The 25,947-nt window shown below is 37.5% G+C and overlaps 1 protein-coding gene and 1 long non-coding RNA gene across 5 annotated transcripts in view; one reads left to right on the forward strand and one right to left on the reverse strand.

Annotated features, from left to right (window-relative positions):
• LOC127950697 (uncharacterized) overlaps nt 1–25,947 on the forward strand; it is a 371,356-nt gene that overhangs the window by 320,161 nt on the left and 25,248 nt on the right. The gene's annotated exons all lie outside the window — the stretch shown is intronic.
• Nucleotides 1–25,947, reverse strand: part of dis3l2 (DIS3 like 3'-5' exoribonuclease 2) — a 249,626-nt gene that overhangs the window by 150,269 nt on the left and 73,410 nt on the right. For all 3 annotated transcript variants that reach the window (XM_052547869.1, XM_052547870.1, XM_052547868.1), the window contains exons 2-5: nt 18,292–18,954; nt 13,304–13,440; nt 8,486–8,539; nt 7,454–7,555 (exon numbers count right to left, since the gene is read on the reverse strand). In XM_052547869.1, the coding sequence (XP_052403829.1) occupies nt 7,454–7,555; nt 8,486–8,539; nt 13,304–13,440; nt 18,292–18,949 (951 nt within the window). In that variant the 5' untranslated portion in view covers nt 18,950–18,954. The remainder of the gene's footprint in view (nt 1–7,453; nt 7,556–8,485; nt 8,540–13,303; nt 13,441–18,291; nt 18,955–25,947) is intronic.

The following is a 25,947-nucleotide window of genomic DNA, read 5'->3' on the forward strand; positions in this document are numbered from 1 at the left end:
ATGTCATTAAAGGGGGGGTGAAATGCTCGTTTTCACTCAATATCCTGTTAATCTTGAGTACCTATAGAGAAGTACTGCATCCTTCATAACTCCAAAAAGTCTTTAGTTTTATTATATTCATAAGAGAAAGATAGTCTGTACCGATTTTTCCCGGAAAAACACGACCGGCTGGAGGCGTGACGTGTGGGCGGAGCTAAAGAATCACGAGCGCCAGTAGGCTTTTGCGTTGAGAGCGTTTGGAAGCTGTGACACCATGAGGACAAAACCAACCAAAACAAACCATGGCTAAAAGTCAGATTCAGCGTATATTTATGATCCAGAATCAGATCCAGAGGCTGAAATTTAACAAGAGCAGCATCAGCAACAACGTCTCTATGTGGTATGTACTGAAACTGTATATATTTGCTTAGCGGTTTTGGAAAATGACTAAGTTCCACTTTGTCGTCTTTTTTTTTTTTTTTTAAGCTGTACATGTGGAAAGTGCAGTTTGATGACAACATTGCATGTTGTTTCCTTGATGTGCTTAAGCGCTGATAGCTTAGTTAACAACACAGAGATATTTGAAGCAGTTTTACTCATGCAGTTTGATGACAACATCGCATGTTGTTTACTTGATGTGCTTACACGCCGATAGCTAAGTTAATAACAGAGATATTTGAAGCAGTTTTACTCACCGCCTGCGGTTCCAACACACGATCGTGACCCTTTTTCGTTGGGACTGCATTATCCTTAAGAAATAAACAATGTGCAAATCTGGCGTCAAACTGGACCTTGTTTGTAAAACAAGCATCTTCGAAATGCAGGGGAACAAACACAAACACTTGCACAACTCCGTTGATGCTCTGTAAAAAATAAACTCCATCCACTGGTCCCTTAATGCTGTTTCTCTTTTGGTAATCTGTGCAGGGTTGTCTTGCCCTGGCAACCAAAAACACACTCCTTTTGTGACATTTCGCGACGCTCTCGCTCTGATCAGTGAAGTCTGTTGTGCTCTCAGTGCTGTGCTATACGGGAGCGCGCGCTCTTCCGGCAGACGTGCCCTCAGGACCCATATAAGGAAATTCCGCTCCATCTAATGTCACACAGAGCCATACTCGAAAAAAACTTTCCGAAACTTGAGACAAACCGGAAGCAGTATTTTTGGAACAGAAATACTCCTTCAAACGTATAACTTAATTTTTGAAACTTTGTCCATGTTTAGCATGGGAATCCAACTCTTTAACAGTGTAAAAAACTCAGAATGCATGAAATAGCATTTCACCCCCCCTTTAAAGGAAACAATGCAGTAGATTTAGAAGCTAAAAAAACTTCAGGGTGTCAGGTAGCAGTATTAGCACCTGTAGTACTTCTCGAACCTCATCCTCAATTAGATATATCGGGCCGATATGTGTCTTTTTTTTTATATATCGGCATTGGCCGATACAGTGTTTAGTAGCGCCGATTTAAAGTCAGGCACGTCGGTGGGCAGCCCTGTGTTATTGTTGTAGTGGAAAGTGCTGCTGTGCATGTGAAGGACCCCAAGCCAAAACTTTTGGAAGATTCAACAACAGTCCTGGGAGCTAAAGGTAGTCAGAAAATTTCACTCTGTAAATTGGGTGGAGAAGTTGGCACCTCTCACAAATACTGCAGCGTGATTGAGGGCTCCGTTACTCCGCCCTGCTCACAGACAGCACCGTGCTCGGAGAGACTGCTGTCCTGGAGCTGCCCAGAAAGGTGAATGATATTTGTTCGGAAACATGGTTTGATGCAGACAATAACCAGGTTTCCATCCAACTCATTTGTATTTAGGGATGTCAATATTCGATAATTTCCATGATTGATCGTCGTTTAAAAATAACGATCAATTAATAACCTTAATGCTGCAAAATGCGTCTGCAGCAGTATTATTATTATTATGTGCAAAAGCCACTTGGAAAAAAGCTTTCTCACCTGAATTAAAGGGGTTTTAGTATAAATAAAATGCTAGTAGCAGGACTGTAAAATGAGTAACGCAAGATGTGATTATGATCATTTGATAAAATGAAGAGAACGCGCCATACGTTGGAGATCATTTTACTTTGTTGACTGTTTCCTGTCAAGGAGACCGCTGAATGCGCCTCTTTAAATAGTTTTGTGGTGCTCGTTGTTGTATTTTAAAACGCAACTGCAATGTTTTCAAATGACACAATAGTAGTATTGCAACGGATCATCATTGATCTGTGATCCGTACGGATCAATACCTTTGGTTCGGCACACACGTGATTAATTTACGAAAAATAAATAAATAAATTGCGCATGTTCAGTCCACACTCAGTGGTCATGGCGAGCGGAGGAACGGAGGAGCTTGAACGCCCCGTGCATTTTGGCTTCCCTGTCAGATATAATGATGAAGGAAAAAGGTGTAAAACCTTGACATGCGTAGAGCCACGTTACGACATCCTGTCGCGCACCCACTTTGTGCGTGCGATTGTGCCAGATCGTTATGAACAGGAGAAGAAAAAAGTTGTGGATGAACTATCCCGAGCATCTTCTGTTGTGCTCACGACAGAAGGGTGGACGTCCAGGGGGACCCTCACAGCTGACTGGGAGATGAGAAGTCCGGCTATTATGTTAAAAATAAGATATTATGTGCACTTTAAGTTGATTTCATATATTTTAATTTAATAATTTAATGTTAATTTAAAAAGATGAAACGTATGTTTATTTGTCTTGGCCTTTTTTTTGTTTTTGTTTTTTTGCTGATCCGAAAAATGATCCAATCCATACGAGGACGAGCGAGCGCAGGTTTGACTAGATGTATTTGGAGGTTATTGCTCATGTCTTGTTCTGCACATATCCAAATGTTTCCATATTCGCAATGTATCTGAATGTTAAACTATAATATTTTTTACTAGACGGAAAAGATCATCCTCTTCACATGATCAAAAACGTCCTTGGCATAACAGCAGAGTGGACCGGTATACTACGGTCTATTTAAACAGACCAGTGTAACCTTTTATAAGTTTGGTTGACTGTACTTTATTTTAATAATGAACAGACTCCGATGTAAGTTTGAAATTAGAATGCACTTTAGATGTTCTGTCCCATTTATACCAAACACAAATGTTGCTGTTGCTAGTGTGTTTGCAGCACTACTGTTGTTTATTTTTTATATATTATATTTTTCAGATTAATTAATTTTTATTTCTAAAATTGTATTTATTTAAATGTATATTTAAGTTTACATTTATGTTCCAGCAAACTGGAAAAATTATACTTGATGTATGCTCTAAAACCTTTACATTTACATTTAATCATTTAGCAGACGCTTTTATCCAAAGCGACTTACAAATGGGAACAATAGAAGCAGTCAGGTCAACAAGAGAATAACAACAGTATACAAGTGCCATGACAAGTCTCAGTTAGTCTAGTATAGAACGCATAGCCAGGTTTTTTTTTTTTTTTTTTTTATATTATTAAATTAAAAAGACAAGTAAAGGAAAAGTACTGGTGTTAGTAAGTTAAGTGCAGGCGAAAAAGATGAGTCTTTAGATGTTTCTTGAAAATGAGTAAAGACTCAGCTGTACGAATTGAGATTGGGAGGTCATTCCACCAGCTGGGCACAGTCCAGGAAAAGGTCTGAGAGTGATTTTGAATTTCTTTGGGATGGCACCACAAGGCGTTGTTCACTTGCAGAGCGCAAACTTCTGGAGGGCACATAGGACTTAACCAGTGAGTTTAGGTAAGTTGGTGCCGTGCCAGTTGTCGTCTTGTAGGCAAGCATCAGTACCTTGAATTTGATGCGAGCGGCTACTGGTAGCCAGTGTAACCTGATGAGGAGAGGAGTAACACGAGCTTTACCTGTTTTTTATATATTTAATACTTGGTCAGTTTATTGATTTGTTTGGTTAACTTTGGATACATTTTTTATTTTAATACCGTGCAGTGCACACAATTAAGATTCGAGAGATGGTTCAAGTCAGTGCTCAATAAATGATGATAAGTTTAGAAATGTTGTGCATCCACTTATTATTATACCATTTACCATGAAGGACACATTGTTGCACCTACTTCACTTTTGAATATTCTTATTACAGATGTGCATGGTTTTGACCATTGCGCAAGGGGAGAAATAGTAAGAAAAATTAAACAGCAAGGATATTGGTCTCCTTATTTATATGCAATGGTGGATGAATTTTTGTCCACATGTGAAGTGTGTGCTAAATACAATGTAAGGAAAGGCATAGTGACACCAATAGGCCATATTCCAATACCTGAAGGACCCTTCAAACATCTTGTAGTTGATTATGTGGATGTGATAAAGCGTGTACAAGGCAAAAGATACATGCTTGTTATCATAGAGAGATTTAGCAGATGGGCGGAGGCAGTGCCTTCCACAGATCTAGGGGCAGGAACGATAATTAGATAGAGAAATAAGAAATAATCAGAAATAATTTCAGATAATGGGTTCGCATTCATACAAAAAACAGTGAAACAAGCATTGCAACAATTAAGAATAAAACATGGAATGGAACTTCGCTCTTATATGAAGAAATTAACTGCAATACATAAAGCTATCTATTTACAGGAAAAAAGAAAAGAGCCCAGAGAGGAATCGGAGACTGCCTTTCCAGTTGTTCCAGGTGAACAAGTTTATCTGAGGGTATTCCGGAGAAAGTGGAATGAGCCCAGGAGAGAAGGACCCTACACAGTGGTGAGGCTTTGCAATGGACATTGTAAAAAGCAACATTCTCTCACTGAAAGAGAAGCTTTATTGTATATGTGGGCTTGTTTTATCTTCTTTTCACCAGAACCACTAACTAACCATTAGTGCTCTCAGAAGCTCTAAACTGACAATCCTGATCACTGAAGCTGTAACATAAGTTTGTGCATAGAACGTTTAACACATTAAAAACTGTTTCTGCACTCCAAAAGCAGTCCAAGTGGAGGGAAGCACAACCTTGTATCATATAAATCACTGTACTAGAGTTCCCACGGGAAAGGCAGAAAGAAAGGAAAACAGACAACCAGACAATGCAGGAAAGAGCAATGAGGAAAAATCAGATACACATGATGAAGTGCAAACTGAGGAGAGCTCACCAAAAGATACACAAGGAGCTTCTTTCCTCCTGTCAGACAAACTGGAGAGGACAGAGAATAAGTCTGACAACATATCTGAAGACCATCCTATGTCTAATGCATCTCATAATGCAGACCCAAACTCAACCAATAGAAAGCAACCTGACTTCCCTTCAATTGACTTTTCAACCTTTGAACAAAAGTGACAATGTTCTCAACAAAACCAACGATAATCAAAAATCGTAGAAACATTGATTAAGATGTTCAAGGTGATGAAGACATTAGTCAAATTGATGCATTATGCGATACAGCCCAAAATAATGAATGGTATAAATGGGCAGCCTTTACTGCTAATGAAACAGGAAAAGAAAATAGCTTGCTGTGCTCCAAATCTCCGTTAAACAAAGTAATAGCCAAACCACAACCATATGACTACCAAAAATGTGCCAAATTTGGGAGAAACTTCTGTCATTTAACAAATTTTACCAGACCATATTGTATTGCTGAATGCCTAGGATTTTTAGGAAATCCTAAATTAACAGATTATTTCTTTAGACCACTCTGGGGATCTTGGTGTCAGTATTCAGATATCTGTCAAAATATAAAAATTGAAAAACAAAAAGTAGACATTCCAAAATGGTATAGCATAGATTATAAACAAGAATATGAGTTTTACCATAAACCAAAAGGAACCCAAGATGTGGGTAAATTCAAAGGAAGATGTGCTATTATTTTGTATATAGATAAGAAAAATTCTTGGAAATCAGGAGTTCCTTCTAGAGCTCCAGAATTTTTAGCATTTGGAACAACTAAAGGAAGTAAGATAGCACCAGAAAAATGTGAAAATCAAACTATAGCCATACCTTCAATAGAAATGTATGAAGAGCAATCATTAATAATAATAGCAGATTTCTTTTGGATCTGTGGAAGTTAAATATTATTGCCTTCTTTACCAGTTGGATGGAAAGGTATATGCATAGGAGTATGATTACTTCAAGAAGTTAGCATGGCACAATGGGGAACAGAACAGAGCACCAACAAGGAAGACAACAGAACTAAAAGAGGATACGAGCCAGACCCCAATGTATATTTAGACTCAATTGGACGGCCAAGAGGAATTCCTAATAAATTCAAGGCAAGAGATGAAATAAAAGGAGGTTTCGAGTCAATCTTGGTTTGGATCACGCCAAACAAAAATACAGAGCGGATTAATTATATTTATTATAATCAACAAAGATTCATTAATTATACTGATGATGCGTTAACCTTATTAGGAGACCAAGTGCATGCAACAAGTAGAATGACATGGCAAAACAGACAGGCTTAATTGGCTCTTGGCTGACAAGGGAGGAGTTTGTGTTATGTTTGGAGATTAATGTTGTACATTTATCCCAAATAACACTGCCCCTGGATGAGCTTTCAGTGAAGTTATGACAAAGATTTAAAAGTTAAGAAATTAAGTTACAGCAAATGCTGGAAGAGACCAACAAATTTGGGATTGGATTGATGTGAAATTTGGAGCATGGGGAGCATGGTTTGTTAAACTGGGAATGTTTGTAGGAGTTGCCATAATAATAGGAGGATTATTATTTTGCTATGTATTACCTTTAAGAACATTAATCGTCAATGCTACTGTTAAGCAAATGGAAGTGATAAAAGTCTTGAATAATCAACAAAGGATCACTGAAAGGAGTCTGGAGGAATATTATGAAGAATGGCTAAGCAAACTAAACTTAAATGAGCAAACTTCTGATGATAGTTCTATTGACTCTAACGAGGACAATGAAAAGGTATAAAGATGAACCATACCCTGGATGTAAGTGCTAGTCTAACATCGGCCCAGGGAGGCTCTCTACAATACATAAGGTATCTGAGCTGAAGATCAACTCTTATAATCTTGCAATATTCAATGATGATGTGATGTATGTATTTTTATGCCTTTTATACATAACTGTGATAACCACAGGCAAATGCTGAACCAATTGCACGCTTATGCTTATAGCATTGTGTACTATTAAAGAAGGAATTACGGAGACTGGATCTTTTACTTCCTCCTCGTCAAATTAGGAGAGAGATGTTTGGTCCAGTAATCCCTCAGAGTGGAATTTCATAATCAAGTCACTGGTGATAATACAATGTGATTTATTTAGTCACTAGGTAGTGTAACTAATATGACTGGATTATGGAGTAGCACTCCTTTCTCTGTACCAAATCAAGCAGGGGGACTCTTCTCTCTAGGGAGGCATTAAATTGTTAAAATAAGGAAAAGTTTGACTATGTGGAAACGCCCCATTTAGGGCATATAAGGAGATACCACATAACATTCGAGAGATCTCCTTGCAAGGAACCCTCAACTTTATTCTCCTTGAAATAAAGTCCTTTCTTCTGAGAGAAAAACCCCAAACTGATAAAGTACCTTCCACTGTTCAGGGGGGAGGACTTTCACCACAACAACATCTCCATTGAGAGCCCTGTTACGAGCTGCAATCCCATCCAGAAAGATATCAGCTGACCCATCCTGTACCAAAAAAATCCATTACAAACGATTCACAATTAAAATTACAATTTGCATCAAATGAGTGTTACACCTAATCAGAATTAGGACAATGACAAAGCAACAACCACTACTAATCAAAACTGGTCAGTTACTTTTGAATGAGAATCATGATTATGCTAACAACTATTTGTGTTGTGGTCAGAACTATTTGCCACCCTTGGGAAACATAAGCAAAGGCTGAAGGCGGTGAAGGAGAAAAAAGAAAAAAGAAAAAAAAAAACCTTCCTACGGTGCCCCGCACGTCACCTGTAGGAGAAAAAAAATAAAAAATCAAATCAATCAGTTTTGCAATCTGTCCCCTCAGTTTATAAACTAATTACGAATTCATAAACTGTTCACTCGGTTTAACAAATCGTGCCCACGGATTAACAAACCGTGGCCCAAGAATTCCCAATCCGTGTGCTCAGATTTTGTAAACCGTACCCTCAGTTTTTGAATCCGTGTGCACGGGTTAAGAATTCGTGGGTACGGATTCAAAAACTGAGGGTACGGTTTACAAAATCTGAGCACACAGATTGGGAATTCGTGTGCACGGTTTGTTAAACCGAGTGAACAGTTTATGAATTAGTGAGTACGGTTTATAAACTGAGGGGACAGATTGCAAAACCACCGTCACCACGGATTGATTTATTTTCTCCTATAGGTGATGTGCGGGACTCCGTACCTTCCCCATTGTTTACACTTTTAAGCTTACATAATAATAAAAAAAAATTATAATAAAATAAAATAAAAATTGGGGTGGCAGAGGTTTAATTAGAAGAATTTAAAATCCATGGCGAGGAGAATTGTTCCACTAATAATTCTGACCACAAGTCAATGTTCAATGGTATGTTTAACATAAGGGCACACTTTATATGTACAATAGTATGTGCAAGGGTGAAAAATACTCACAGGAGACGGGACAAAGGCTTCCTTGTACTTCTTAGGGTTTATTCTCAGTACTCCCTTAAAGAGAATGACATTTAAATATTTAAAATATGCCAAATGTTTAAATAGTTGTCCATTTTGAGATTGTATTGCTAGAGAATAAGTGACCATAATAAGCCATGTATAATAATAAAAAGTCCACTTATTATTTTTATTTTGAAATATTAAAAAAGTAGCATGTTACATGAAAACAATGCTTGAGAAGTAACCCAAATATAGTAAAAAAAAAAAAAAAGAATTTTATATATATATATATATATATATACATATATATATATACATATATATATATACATATATATATATACATATATATATATACATATATATATATACATATATATATATATATATATATATATATATATATACACACACACACACACACACACACACACACACACACACACAAGATATAGAATTGATAATTAAACTGTCTGGGCATAAGCATTTTTATGAAAATTTAATCTGCCTTCAATTATCATCCATAAATAATTTTGAATTTTGTATATTTTTTGTGGAGCAGGACAGTAAGGAATTGCAATATTGTCCCCTTTTTGTTATCTTTTGTTAATGACATAAAAAATAAAAATAAAACAACGACTCAGATTTGAAGCTTTTGACAAACGCATACATCAACCCAATCACTTTATTTAGTGTTCATGTAAACATTACAATCAGATTCATCAAACGGAATGAATTCAGTCTGAATGAACCAAAATTGGCATGGAAACTTAGTAAATAAGCTGAAAATTCAGCTTTGATCACAGCAATCAATTACATTTTACTATATATTCACATACAAAACATTTGTAATTATAATATTTCAGAATATTAATGTTGTATTAACTTGTATTATTTACTGTACAAATAAATGAAGGCTTGCTGAGCAGAAGAAACTAAAACATTTCTAAAACATTAGAAAATACAGATCCCAATTTGAACACTGTGTGAATGTTATACTTAATGTACTAATAGAGCTGTTGTTATTATTATCATTATTATGGTCTTTTTTTATTTTACAGAACAACAGTAAAATCACAATAACATTTATGAATGTTGACGGAGTTCTTGCTTTTTCTCAGCTTTTATTTTGGCAGAAACCCACAGGAAGTTCTTAGAGCTTCTTTGTTGACAACAGCAGGTTCATAAATTATTCTTATTACGAATTTGGGAAGATGTTTGTCACATATCACACGGTCACTTCCATGCCTTGTAAAAATACATAAAAATGTTACTGAGAAACTGAGGAGTAACACCATTTCAGCACAGATTTTCCACTCACTTTGGATTTGAACCCTGGCTAACAAACACATAGCGCCAGAAGCTTGTGCACTGAACAATCTCAATCATCATAGAGTCCTCAGCAACAACCACCCCTTCCTCTTCTCATTGAAGACGTGATGCAGCACTAAACAGTCTCTGTCAGTGCTTGTAACGATTTTTGTATCTTTCTCTTGACACATTTAAATGCTTCCACTAAAGTGAACACACTGCATTTGTGCAACTAAACAACACCATGTGTGTTGTAGACCGTGTTCAACTCTATTGATTGTAAGATTAATAGTTGATATGCCAAGCCATATCTGGTTTTGAATACTGTAATAACTTAACTGATTACTATGTGCAATATTGAATGTCATGTAACTGACTGTTGATTGTGAGTCGTCTTCTGTGTAATGTTTCACAGATCCTGTCATCTGTATACTATTAGATTATTGATTTTTATGCACCCAAAGGACTGCATTAAACTTTGTTGTATTTGTACAAAGACAATGAAGTAATTCATTCATTCTCTGTAAATAGTGCATGCCTCTCACTCTATGCTTGTCACAATTTGAGAACATCACCAAAATATTTTGGTATAATTTATTCAGTCTTTTCACTTGTTCTTTGATTAATTTCAGTTGCCAAACATTCGGTCTATCCCTAATTCAGTGTATGAATTCTGCAATAATGTGCCTGTTCTAAAATGTTAAAGGGGTCATATGATGCTTTAAAGATTATTATTTTGCATATTTGGTGTAACAGAATATGTTGACGTGCTTGAATGTTCAAAAAACATTATTTTTCAAATACTGTACATTATTGTAGGGCCTCTATGCCCCGCCTCTCTCAAACGGGTAGATTTCTACAAAGTCCCTCTTTCTGACAAGCGCAGTCTGTTCTGATTGGCCAACTGACCCAGTGCATTGTGATTGGCCGAACACTGCAAGCACGTCGGAAATGTAACACCCTTTTCCATAATCGATTTGCTTCATCTTTCAAAATAAATGTAATGACAGTTAATAATGTCCTTAGCTTTACCATCAGTTCAAGCCTGAAAGGGGAACAGAGTGGTGTGACAGACACAGCAATGAAGCTTGTATGTGTTTGCAGTACACAAGTCACAGACAGTTAAGACAGCTGACTCCACTGTGCGACCCTGTCTCCCTCTTACACATGCACGCACGCACAATTTTACAAAAAACAAATGCATCATTTTATTAACAATAGGCTACATAATTTTCCAGTGTTATGGTATGTTTTAATGACAGCAAGGAGGTGCACAATAATTAATCTTTAAACTAAACTACATATCTCATGTTATGATACATATTTTAGCAAGAACAATGATCAGTGATGCACACTTACCGTATTTTCCAGACTATAAGTCACATTTTTTCATAGTTTGGCTGGTCCTGCGACTTATAGTCAGGTGCGACTTATCAAAATTAATTTGACATGAACCAAGAGAAAACTTTACCGTCTACAGCCGCGAGAGGGTGCTCTATGCTGCTCCGTGCTCCTGTAGTCTACCCCTATAAACATAAAGGCACCCTCTCGCGGCTGTAGACAGTAATGTTTTCTCTTGGTTCAAAATAAATATGACTTGTAGTCCAGTGCGACTTACAGTACAGACCAAAAGTTTGGAAACATTACTATTTTTAATGTTTTTGAAAGAAGTTTGTGATATATTATTACAATTTAAAATAATTGTTTTTAAATTTATTATACTTTAAGTCATCATTTATTTCTGTGATGCAAAGCTGAATTTTTAGGATCATTATCACATGATCCTTCAGAAATCATTCTAATATGATGATTCATTATTAAAGTTGGAAAAAGTTCTGCTGTTTAATATTTTTTCAGAACATGTGACATTTTTTAAGGATACTTTTATGAATAAAAAAAAAATCTATGTTTTTAAAATATAAATATTTTGTAATAATATACACTTCTGGTCAGTAATTTGGGGTCAGTCATTTTTTTTCTTTTTTTTTTAAATAAAAACAATACTTTTATTCAGCAAGGATGTGTTAAATTGATAAAAAAGTGATAGTAAAGAAAATATATTATTAGAATATATATTATTAGAATTTTTATTTTATTTTAAATAAATGCAGTTCTTTTTAACCTTTTATTCATCAAATATATTAGACACCAGAACTGTTTCCAACACTCATAATAAATCAGAATATTAGAATGATTTCTAAATGATCATATGACAGGCTGGATGTTACATGTGACACTGAAGGCTGGAGTAATGATGCTGAAAATTAAGTTTTGCATCACAGGAATAAATTATTTTTTTAAAGTATATTCAAATAGAAAACTATTATTTTAAGTTGTAATAATATTTCACAATATTACTGTTTTTTTCTGTATTCTTGATCAAATAAATGCAGGCTTGATAAGCAGAAGAAACTTCTTCCAAAAACATAAAAAATAGTAAGGTTTCCAAACTTCTGTACAGTCTGTACTATATGTTTTTTTTCCTCGTCACAATGTATTTTTGGACTGGTGCGACTTATAGTCTGAAAAATACAGTACTTCGATATTATGGTGGACAATGCTGGATTCAGAGGTCGAACGATCCATTGTACAGTAGGCTACAGGACCAATGATAATAGCTTACGGTACAACTGCAACACAGCTGCAAGGTGGTGTTGATGTAGTGTTAATGCATCTCCACAGCATAATGAAAAATACCACTATATTTTAAGGATATAACTAGGAGAAAACAGTAAGATTTGCACGTTTCCTTTATAAAATACTTTGTCTGTGACTTGCTGAACCAGACAATTGTATTTACACTGCAATAAATATGGGAAGTATTTATTTAAATATTCCACTAAAAATAGCTAAAAGATGTTCATCAGCAAAACAGCATACATTTAATTTGAATTGTTTAAAACAATTGAAATACTACCTGGCCAGTGTAAAAGAATGAGATCAACTGTATTCTAAATATATCTGATAACAACTTTAAACCATTTGTTTTTATGGATATTTTCATATATTTATCATAAAACATAAGAATACTGCATAATTTTTTAGCAATTTTTAGCTACTGAAACCACACCTTCTTTCTTAGCATGAATATTTAGGCGGCATTGCGCAAATATTTCCACATAGTGACGTAGATATGACACAGGTCGTGGGAAAGTCTTAACTTTGATAAAGAATATCTCTTTGGATTTGATACTTTAGTCTTTGCAACTTTACAGTTCTTCTTCATGCACTTAGAGCTTGTAACACTCCAAAGAGAAAGGAAAAATGTCTTTCATAGTGTTAATGTAGACACGGTGTGCCACGTGACAAGCCTGAAACAGTAATGGAATGTCCTAAAATAATAGTCATCTTAAAAAAACATACTCTGGCTGGACCGCTGGAATATTTTAAACTCACCACTGAAAAGGTTAAAAAAAAAAATAAGTATGTCACACTGCAAAACATGGTCATTGCTTGGCTTGTAACGTTACCTACCCAGAAGTATAGGTTTACATGTACTATAATTACCTTTATGAGTTCTCCTCTCTCCAGGCCTGCAGAAACATCCTCTTTGAGTATGTACTGCTCAAACAGTTGCTTCCAAGACCCTCTACCACCTTTGGTGCCTTTATCTTTATTGTTTTGTGGTAAGCTTTCTTTTGACGCTGTGAAAAGAAAGGAAAACAAAAGATTAAAAAAAAAAAAAAAAAAAAAATGCAGCTCACATGAAAAAAAAAAAAAAAAAGGTAAATTTGGGTTTGGAATAAAACTAAATCCGTTCATTTATGTCACATTATTTATTTATTTTTTATGCAGTTGCTAGGTTGTAGCTATGTGGTTGCTAGAGTACTCGGATTGGTTGCTAAGGTACCCAGGATGGTTGATAGGGCCATTGCTAGGGTATCCAGCGTGGGTGCTAGGGTAATCAGGGGGGTTGCTAGGGTGTTGCTATGCGGTTGCTATGGTACCCAATATGATTGCTAGGGCCATTGCAAAGGTACCCAGGGCAATTGAAGTGGTTGCTAGGGTTGTTGCTAGGGCAATTGGGGTGATTGCTAGGGTGTTTCTATGTGGTTGCTAGGGTGGTTGTTTGGGTACAGAGGATGGTTGCTATGGCCGTTGCTAGGGTAATTGGAGTGGTTGCTAGGGTACTTGGGGTGGTTGCTAGGGTGTTGCTATGCGGTTGCTAAGGTACCCGGAGTGGTTGCTAGGGTCCCAGGATGGTTGCTAGGGCCATTGCTATGGTACTTAGGGTGGTTGCTAGAGTGTTACTATGCAGTTGCTATGATACTAGAGGTGGTTGCTATGGTATTTTTGATGATTGCTAGGGTGTTTACTAAGGTATCTGAGGTGATTGATATGCAACTGCTAGTTGTCAAAGATCATTTCTGTAGTTTTATATAGTTCTTAGCGTGATTTAGCACTTAGCTAATCACTATTAACATGTAGCTATTCAATGCTAGTATGGCTTGAATGTTGGAATTGCTGTTTGATACCATGAGTGAAAAGAACCTACTCCCATGTCTATATGATTTTCTGTTGCAAAGCCTGTAAAGATAGTCCTAATGTAGGTCTAACATATAAAGAACATATATATTATTGTATAAAAAAAATTTTTTTCACAATTATTTTATAAACTAAAGCTGTATATAATGATTACTGGCAAGAAAACAAATATAGCTGTGGCTCAGACAGACTCTGATTGGCCCTTCGTCTTGTCAGTCTTACAGCCCCAAAACCAGACAGCGTCATTTATTAATTGGAGTCGGTAATTTCAAGTTGTTACCATAGTAACACGAATAGCGTTGTGTCCACGAGGACGCGCACAGTCTACACTAAAGCTCCTATGTAACAAAATTCCTATGTAAACTACCATAGTAGGAAAGATGTGAGCTTAGATGCTGCTTAATGGGCTGTCTTTCACCATAGTATGTCTATGGAGCAACTTTGGGGGGGGGGGGGGGGCTGTTGCACCCCAGGGGAACAACTTATACCCCACTGCGGGGTATGTTCTCGCACAGCTTGATAGCCTCTTCAAATGTGGTGATTCACATGTCTCTCTCAGGGCTATGACCAGTCAAAGTTAGCCACAATGCAAAGTCTATGGGAATTTTCGCCCAATGTATGAACATTTTATGCCCGATCACTTATGAAAGTCGTAGCACACCATTCCTCAACAGGCCGCGCAATTTGGCACCTCTTTTGTGGGTCTGAGACAAATGCTGCGGAACGATTTAAGCGCCAAAATTTTGTACAGAAGAAAAATAAGAATAAGTATGTGAGATAAATTTGGCAAGAACCACTAATTAAAAGAAAACAATCAGAATACAAAAAGAATAGAGCAAGCTAGTGCTAGAGGTCTTTATTTGTTTTGTTTTTATTGTATAATAAATTAAAAGAAAACAGATAGAATACAAAAAGATTAGAAATCTAGTTAGATTTTTTTTATTTTTATTCATCAAATAAAGATGGAAGATATGTGTTTTAAGCCGATTCTTGAAGATGGCTTAGGATTCAGCTGCATTGATTGAGTTGGGCAGGTCATTCCAACAGGAGGGAACATTTAATTTAAAAGTCTGTGAAACTGACTGTGCTTCTTTGGGATGGCACAATCAAGCGACATTCACTTGCAGAACGCAAGCTTCTAGAGGGTACATATATTTGAAGCAATTAATTTAGGTAAAGGGGGGCAGAGCCAGTGGTGGTTTTGTAGGCAATTAGCCAGCTTTTAAACAGTTATTGGGGTGTTTAACAGTGGATGTATCTGGGGAAAATAGACGGCAAAAGGTGGGGGATGGGGGGGGGGGGCAAGTTCTCAGGTCGGAGAAACTGTACCGGGACCCAGTGGGGCAGTTTCAGTGGAACCGAGCGGCTTGGCGTGGCTAAACCTCTCCAGTCGCAATGACTTTCCCCTGGAACAGTCCCAAGAAGCAACACTCAAACATGCTTTCGAACAGATGTGTTCCATCAACGGGCAGATCCTCAAACCTGACCAAGTGCTCTCCTATCCTTATTGTGCCATTATTAAAAACAGGTTGTATCGAGTGACCCAAAACACTAAGACAAAGGAAGATACAACCCAATTACCAGAAAAACAGAGCCATTTGGAAATGCTTTTCTAGATGGAGTTTTGCAATCCAATGGTGGGGCATCTAGGGATGACAGCGACATTAAATCGTCTAATGACATGATTCTTTTAGCCGGGCATTCACGAGAACGTGCGCAGATGGTGCGCGTCTTGTCGGGAATGTCAGTTTGATGAACCTACCAGGCGCCCCAAAAGCACCATTGTGCCCTTTACCTATGGTGCAGGTCCCCTTCGAACGAATTCATATGTACCTCATTGGGCCATTAGAACGGTTGGCACGGGGACATCCCTTTGCGTTATAGTCAACTATGCAACACAATATCCAGAAGTAGTGGCGCTCCTCAACATCTCAGACGTCACAACATCTCAGTGAAGAGTGTGGCAGACGCCCTGTTTTGTTTAATCTCCCACATGGGAATCCCAAAAGAGATTCTCATGGATCAGGGCACCGCATTTGTCACACACTTTAAATAAATTGTATGGATTATTGGCCATTAAATCAGTGCGTACCAGCGTCTATCACCCACAAACTGAACAGAGATGACATCACTGAATTCAATGATGAACTGCCTTTAACGGTCATTTTGCATTATTGACACACTGTTTTTCTAATGAATGTTGTTCAGTTGCTTTGACACAATGTATTTTGTTTAAAGCGCTATATAAATAAAGGTGTCTTGACTTGACAAACGGACGGGCTGGTCAAACAGTTCAATCGCACGTTGTAAACAATGATTCGTAAATACAACACAATGCGAAAAATTGGGACAGAAGGCTAGAACCCCTCTTATTCACTGTGCGTCCCGCATGCCTCCACAGGGTTTTCCCCCTTTGAGCTTCTTTATGGACGCCAGCGCCCTTGGGTCTTAGAGGCAAAAGAATGTCCAATTGGAGTAACTTGGAAAAACAGACGCTCAGATAGCAAAAACTAAATTCAGTACATAATGGATCTGAGAGCAAAACTCAATACACTGGGGCGGCTCTCTATGGAGAATTTGCTTCAGGCTCAGTGCAGGCAAAGCTGGCTTTATAACAGGGGTACTAAGCTTCGAGAGTTTACACCCAGAAATAAAGTGCTTGTATTACTACCAACCTCTAGGAGGTTGGTAGTAATATTAAAAATTGTTTTTTTTTAAAAACCTGCTTGATTGGTTAGGTACGGCTCAATTTTATTCGACATTGGACTTGACTTAAAAGGATATTGGCAGATCCTCTTATCTCCCATGTCCAAAGAGTAAACAGCCTTCACCACGCCGTTTGTATTACACCAATTTGTGATGGTTCCGTTGTTCAGGGCCCCAGTCACGTTTCAGTGCCTCATGGATAGGGTTCTGCGGCCCCATGCTGCCTATGCCGCTATTTGAGGGCCGTCCTTGGGGCGCTGACACAAGCAGGGCTAACGGCAAACCCGAAGAAGTGCGAAGTTGGGCGGGTGGAGGTAATGTATCTGGGATTCCACTTGGTCATGGGCAGGTTTCAGCTTAAATTAATTTGTTTTTGGACTGGTGTTTTTATAGCCTAAGCTTTAGAGGATTTGTTTTAGAGATAAACTAATAACTGTTTTTATAATGTTTGTAAACAGTTTGCTTTAGACTACAGGCATTTTAGCCTTCATTATTTCGAAAGTAATAGGGCTAATAAAATGCGGAAAAATTTTTTTTTACTCTCAAAATGCAATCTTATACAAGTGTTTTTTTGTTTGTTTGTTTTTTTTTACAATGCAGCAAACATTTTTTAAATATCTTAAAAACACTTTGTCTTTAAAGTGTTGATAGAATTCTTTTTGTCTTTTTTCTTAGTAGCTTACATTTGGCCAAAATCTAGAGAAGATGATGCTGTATTGGCTGTGACTAAGCGTTAGATCTCTATCTTTTCCTTTTCTTTTTGAGTTAAGAAAACGCTATACTTCATTATTATTATATTATTATTAGTCAAATTATAGGCAAATAATAACGTTTTTAAAAATAACTTTATTAACCGGTATTTCTTCCACCCTAAACGGTTTCGGAACAGCAATAATATCAGAGGAACGCAGAACAAAAACGTTAACATATCGATTCTGCTCGGAGTGAACCGAATGATTTTTTTTTTCATTTGCAAGCCCTGATTGAGATCACGGTTTGCAGCAATACATGGCATTTGTTGTTTCAGATCAGACATACAATTGTGAGTGAGTGCGAGCTGAATGCGACAGTAAATTGTGAGATTTTAAGCTTGTGCAGTAAAACAAATGTAACATTTTCTGACATTACAGTGTGGATAAAATTTTTTTGGAAAATGCTTGAAAATACTATTGTGGATGGAGAGCACTTTAAAACAAAAACACCATTTTCAAATTTATCTGGATTAATGTAGATGTTGTCTAAATGCATATATGAAATAAATAAGTCTTGGTTTTGAAACCGTGGCTCTTCATTTCAGTAAGTACCTTGAGATTGAGGAGCTTTGTTTTCATTTGGTGATTTCCCAGCAATGAGGTCAACTTCACGACCACATTCCCCCTGGTCTTTTTTCGCTAAATTTCCTTTTAATCTCTTCTTCTTTGATTTGTTCTTTGCTTGTTCCTCCCCACGAGAACATCTCAACTGTTGACTGTCACCTTCCTCAGATCCCACTTGATCAGAGCTCATTTTGATGTCTTTTTCATTTCTCTTGTGCTGCGGTTTTGAGTGTACCTTTTTGGGTGCAGCAGCCTTATGTAGCTCCATTCTGTCATGCTTTTCCAGCATGCCAGACTTTATGCCCTGGTCTTCAGTGCATGTCACCTGATAGTTGGTTTTGTCCATGTACAAACAGATGGAGGCATCAGCCACCTGCCTACTCTGTTGAGAGGATAAACTATCAACAGAGTAAGAGGACTCGGAATTGCCCTTTTTTCTCCTGCTCAAAACATTCACAGACCTGCTAACTGATGTACTCATGCTATCCTCCACCTGCTGCTTCGCTATCTCTTGCAAGTAGGATCGAAACTTGCCATTCTGATGCTGATTAAGAAGTCTGGCATAGGCGTCCTTCTGGGATCTGAGGAGATTCTGTGCACCATCTCCATGTTTAGTAGTTCTCTTTACTTTAGGTGAAGATGCCATGATCTCTGCAAAGAATCAACATGTTAGTGGTCTCAACCGGTTAATGGAAAGGAGCAGTTTTTGCAGATAACAAATGTTGTTTATATATATATATATATATATATATATATATATATATATATATATATATATGGCTTTTTCAAAATAATTTCATATTTTTATCATTTAGAATACTGTAAATGGCTTAACATTTTCTTGTTTTACATGAATTTGTTGTTTTAATTCCAGAGTTATTTTAAATTTTTTTACAACTTTGAGCCAAATCTCAAAATCCTCCTATGTGTGATGGATGGTAGACAACATTTCATAAATATTAACTTTTATATATAAAAAATGTTTGACCTCAACATTCTTTTGCATAGACACTGCATTTAACACTTTGTTGGCATTAATGGAAGTGCATTAGCATGGTTTAAATCGTACTTATATGACTGCCATCAGTTCGTAGAAGTGAATGAAGTTGTATCATATCGATCACAAGTGCAGTATGGAGTACCTCAAGGCTCAGTACTAGGGCCGCTACTCTTCACGCTTTATATGTTACCCTTGGGAGATATCATCAGGAAACATGGTGTTAGCTTTCACTGTTATGCTGATGATACTCAGCTCTATATTTCCCCGCGGCCCGGTGAAACACACCAATTTGAAAAACTAATGGAATGCATAGTCAATATAAAAAATTGGATGACGAGTAATTTCTTACTGCTAAATTCAGAAAAAAACAGGACTGTCAATTATAGGACCTAAAAACTCTGCTTGTAATAACCCAGGACACTGTCTAAGACTTGATGGTTGCTCTGTCAATTCTTTGTCATCAGTTGGGAACCTAGGTGTGCTATTTGTTCACAATCTTTCCTTAGAAAGCCAAGTTTCTAGCATTTGTAAAACTGCATTTTTCCATCTCAAAAATATATCTAAATTACGCCTATGCTCTCAATGTCAAATGCAGAAATGTTAATCTATGCATTTATGACTTCAAGGTTAGATTATTGTAATGCTTTATTGGGTGGTTGTTCTGCACGCTTAGTAAACAAACTACAGCTAGTCCAAAATGCAGCAGCAAGAGTTCTTACTAGAACCGGGAAGTATGACCATATTAGCCCGGCCTGTCATCGCTGCACTGGCTCCCTATCAAACATCGTATAGATTTTAAAATATTGCTTATTACTTATAAAGCCCCGAATGGTTTAGCACCTCAGTATTTGAATGAGCTCCTTTTACATTATACTCCTCTACATCCTCAAAACTCAGGCAATTTGATAATACCTAGAATATCAAAATCAACTGCGGGCGGCAGGTCCTTTTCCTATTTGGCGCCTTAACTCTGGAATAACCTACCTAACATTGTTCGGGAGGCAGACACACTCTTGCAGTTTAAATCTAGATTAAAGAACCATCTCTTTAACCTGGCATACACATAACATACTAATATGCTTTTAATATCCAAATCCGTTAAAGGATTTTTAGGCTGCATTAATTAGGTCAACCGGAAACACTTCACATAACACCCTATGTACTTACTACATCATTAGAAGAATGGCATCTATGCTAATATTTGTCTGTTTCTCTCTTGTTCCAGCACCTAGAAAGGACCTCTACATCCCTGAAAGACAGCGGAGACCAGGACAACTAGAGCCCCAGATACAGATCCCCTGTAAAGACCTTGTCTCATAGGACCACCAGGACAAGACCACCGGAGACAGATGATTTTTCTGCACAATCTGACTTTGCTGCAGCCTGGAATTGAACTACTGGTTTCATCTGGTCAGAGGAGAACTGGCCCCCCAACTGAGCCTGGATTATCCCAAGGTTTTTTTTCTCCATTCTGTCACCGATGGAGTTTCGGTTCCTTGCCGCTGTCGCCTCTGGCTTTCTTAGTTGGGGTCACTTCATCTACAGCGATATCATTGACTTGATTGCAAATAAATGCACAGACACTATTTAAACTGAACAGAGATGACATAACTGAATTCAATGATGAACTGCCTTTAACTATCATTTTGCATTATTGACACACTGTTTTCCAAATGAATGTTGTTCAGTGCTTTGACGCAATGTATTTTGTTTAAAGCACTATATAAATAAAAGTGATTGATTGATTGATTGAAACGGTACGTGTATTCGTACCAGACCGTTTCGGTACAGGGCTTTCGGATACGGTGCACGTGTGTACCGAATGACAGAATGCAATATTTTGTGCGCGGAACATAATAACTTTTTGTGTTTCCAAACGCACATATTAAGTGGCGGAAGTCTTCGCGTTCAGCGCAAATCCCGCCCTGCAGCTGATTCTAAGGCTGTGTCCAAATTCAGGGTCTACATCCTTCGGAGTACTCATTTGAAGGATGTTACATCACAGCGCCGCGACGAAGGCTGTCCAAATTCGTAGGATCCTTCAAATGCGGCCCACAAATACGTCCTCCTTTTCCCCCGAATTCGAAGGATGGTTGTGATGGATCCTTTCCCGTCTTACCTATCCCATAATTATTTTCGGCAGAGCGTAATGGCGGACGAAGCGAGCGGTAGCGGAGTGGGAGAGGATGCTTTTCGATGTTTCGAAAATTTTTAAAACCTGCCTTTTCAAAAAAAAATATTTTCAGTGGTTGTCTAGTTAGGCATTTTGTTTTAGCGTTAAGCATTTTTTTTTTCTACATTTGTACGTTTATATGTAAAAAAAAAACTTTTTCTTTCATAAACTAGCTTCTTCCTTACTGCCTGTGTGAATATCCCCTTACACACAGCTAATTTGTTAGTGATTGAAGCTGTTTTTAATGCTTCTAAGGACGAAAGAGCAGACAGAAGTGTCAATAAAGCTCCAGGGAGAGAACGATGAGCTCTTCACCCGCGTCTTGCTTAGCGCTGTCACGGTTGCTAGGCGACAGTATATGAGCAACGGGTAAAGGAGGGAACTGAAAGAAGGGTAGGCTGTCCAAATTCACAAACACCGACTTCCATTTTTTGCGGTCGTCGGAGGACACCTCCTCCTTCAACCGGGTAGGAAGGATCCTAAGGAGGATGCAGACCCTGAATTTGGACACAGCATAAAGGCCGGCGACACACTGGATGCGTGGCGCAAGCGTCTCAGCTGCGTGGCGTGTCCGTTTTTAATTCGGTTCCCATGTTAACAGGTTAGAGCTTGCAGACTGCCTGTGTGAGACGCGCAACTCTGGCGAGGCTCGAGCCGCGAGGAAAACGTGTGCATGGTAGAAATAGAACCGACGCCTATTTTTCACGCGACACGCAAGCATGTTGGAAGCATTTCCAGGCAAAATAGAATAGTATTATATGTAATTTTGTACACAAATAAAAATTAATTCATGACACTTTGATGTTTGAAAGTCTATAGGTTGACAAATTCAGATATAAATGTAATTTAAAAAATTAATTATTATCGATTTTCAAATATTGCACCTGTCAAACATAGCCTATTTTTGTCGTCAATAATGTTGGCGGTGTCCTTTATCAGTAGGCTTTATATTAATGCTCAACATGAAGTATAGATATTGTTGTCATGAAGACAAGATCCTGGTCTTTAGGCGGTCTGTAGATCTGTCACCTACAGCAGCAGGCACGGCACGGTTCTGGTGAAGCAGGCCTACAAGCTGGGATTGGTAATGCTGCACTGTAATCATAGTTATTTATTTATATTTTTCATTATATTTTATTATATGATATTGGTTTGAGACTGAGAGTATTTTATTCAGTGGAGAACTTTGCAGCAGTATTTTATTACTTATTCTTTTTTTTTATTTTATATATATTTTATTAAAAAGTATTTTAAAAAAGTGTATAGTAATAAACAACCTGCAGTTTAATGTTTGCATTTCTTTCCCTTACTGTACCGAAAATGAACCGAACCGTGACTTTAAAACCGAGGTACGTACCAAACCATGATTTTTGCGTACCGTTACACCCCTAATTATTATTATTGGTTATATTTTTATATTATATTTATTTATATTCATATTTTTCTTTTATTTCGATCTCTTAATGTTCTGAATACTTTTGTAAATAATAGCCTACTGTAAATGGTCGACATGCAAATCATGCTTTAACTATGCTGACTGGAATTTTTGCTGGAATGCATTTTAAATTTAACATTTTCAGGTATAGTTTCATTTGTAAATGAAAGCACAACATGGTCATTTATTATCACGCATGGGCATACAATCACAAATTCAAAACTTTCTTGGCTTAATTATCAGATAAATGATAAATGAGCATCTTGTGTTTTTATTTACAAACGTGACATTACTACGTGAATGATTAATTCCTCAATGGAACATTATTGTACTTATAATTATGGTCTATTATTTAGCCAAAATAAAATGTAATGCATTTTAAATTTAAACCAAAGACTATAGAATACCCGTATGTCTTAAAATGACTTTGACTGCATTCCAACAAAAATTCCAGTGAGGATAATCAAAGCATGATTTGCATGTCGACCATTTACAGTACGCTATTATTTACAAAAGCATTCAAGCGTTAAGTAGAGAGATCGAAATCAAAGTAAAAGATGAATATGAACGAATATAATATAAAAATATAACCAATAATTATAGGACAATAATAATATACAAATATTACGGGGAAAGGCGATCAAATAACAGACTCACAAGACAATGATCAAATATTTATGTAACATTTATTCATGATAAACTTCACTTGAATGCTGACAATCGCATACAGCCGATCGGTAGCCAAGGCCTATGGTAAATATAATATTTTAATAATGATATAATTTCTATTATAAATAATATAATAATCTCTTAATTCAAAATAAAACATTAATGAATCCAACTCTGACAATCCCGTGTTGGTATGGTCTCGCAGGTTTGTTTACGCATGAAACTCGTGGCCACGACATAATATCACGTTCCCAAGAGTTATTATGTCATGGTGCTCATCTGTGCTGATGCTAATTGGTGCTACAGAGGTAACTTTAGATAGCAGCTAAAATGAACAACATCCGTGTAAACTGTACCACACCACAGATCTATAATAAAGGGTGTACCAGACCCATTTCTTTAATGAAGCTCAACCACATTAAATTAAAATGTGTCATTTAAATGACATAACATCCCTCATTATGACAGAGTGAAAAAAAAAAAAAAAAAAGGTTAGGTATGCTGTAGCAATGCCATACCGTAATAGCCCATATATAGCGGACAAATCATTAAAGACTTCTGCACTATGAAGTGACCACACGCTTTCGACGTGCCATTTTGAAAACACTACAAGAGCGCACGTTTTGATCGCCTGTTTGGATGCTTCAAAAGACGTTTGCACCACCAGTTTGGTTGACCTGTTTACACGTTCTTGGACGGCCATTTCTATTATGATAAACGCATGTCAAAACGCACGTTTTTGGTGACTCCAAAGCGCACGCTAACGCGAGTTTTTACTGCAAATCACACGTCGAGGACGCGCGTTTTAAAGCACAAAAACACACGCTAAGAACGCACGTTTTTATGGTAAATCAGGTGTCAAGGTTGTGCTGTAAAATTGCACGCTTTTGATGTGTCAGTGTGCAATCAGACGTCCGAACAGGTGTTTGTGACTACTTTGGCTTGTCATAGTCCTCTGGCTCTCACATGTTTAAACTGACAAAGCTTAAATGAGTTTAGTTTAAATACATATTAACGTGTGCTGTTCAGGTCTCATCTGTGTGCGCGCGCTTTCAGCAACCGGTTGATGACAGAATAAATGACTGCTCATATTCCAGTATAAGTCGTTCACATTGATCAAGAGTGAATGGTTTGTCCAGGTTTTTTTTTCTTCTCATTGCTATTGTTGTAATGTCTGGGAATCCAGAATGCGCATCCATCAACAGAAACATATATTAACTGCTATTTATAGCAAACCATATTACAGATCCTTTGGATTTAACACCAAACCGTGTGTGGTGAAGCGAACGTTACGGGTTTTTATCAGCGAACCATGCCACCCCTAAGACATACATATATACGTGTGTGTGTATGCGTATATATATACACATACACAGTACAGACCAAAAGTTTGGACACACCTTCTCATTCAAAGAGTTTTCTTTATTTTCATGACTATGAAAATTGTAGAGTCACACTGAAGGCATCAAGGGCTATTTGGCCAAGAAGAGGAGTTTTCATTGCATTCTCCAAGTTAGCTGTGTTTATTTGTTGCTTGAGGGATGCCGCAACAATGTTCTTGAATTCGGTCACTTTCTGTGATTCTCCATGGCATATTTGAAGTACTGTAGAAGACCGCAGTTCTTAGGGCCGTTCACGTATCGTGTCTTTTGCGCGCTCAAGTTCGTTATTTCCAATGTAGGGGCGCTCATAATGGAAGCGACGCGTTCGCGATGCGATGGTGCGACGCATCCGTTTTTTCCAGGCGCGTCACACCGCGTGCGCATCGCAAACGCGTCACTTCCATTATGAGCGCCCCTACATTGGAAATAACGAACTTGAGCGCGCAAAAGACGCGATGTGAACGGCACTAAGAACAGCATCGAGTTAAAAACATCTCAACTTTTCAGAGAGCCGCAAGCGCACCGCGGGTCATGTGACAAGAACTAAACATTCAGCTTCATCCTTTCCCGTAACAACGTTTAAAGCTCAGCCAAGATGAAGGAACAGCTGATCATAGCTGTATATGGATTGTCATTTGAAATAAATTTAGAGCTACTGAAAGCGATTTTTTGTGCTGCAAATCCATTTATCCTTTTATCCTTTCCGCGTCTGCATGGAGAGAGCGCGTCATTGTTGCTTAGCAATGGCAGAAGCCTCAGGAGTGCTTCTGCCCAAGCGCTTTGGAAAGGAGAAAGCAGCGCGCCTAGCGTTTTCCACGTGTTATTAGGCGCGATATGTGAACAGCCCCTTATTCATTCATTATTTTTTTTTTGCTTGCATACATCTTCAAACATGCCGTGGAGAATCACAGAAACTGACCAAATTAGGTTTTATTGTGAATTTTTTTTTTTTTTGTGAAATTCGAATATCGTTTTTATTTATTGA

Source organism: Carassius gibelio, chromosome B2, assembly GCF_023724105.1.
Source record: "Carassius gibelio isolate Cgi1373 ecotype wild population from Czech Republic chromosome B2, carGib1.2-hapl.c, whole genome shotgun sequence".
Taxonomy (NCBI): domain Eukaryota; kingdom Metazoa; phylum Chordata; class Actinopteri; order Cypriniformes; family Cyprinidae; genus Carassius; species Carassius gibelio.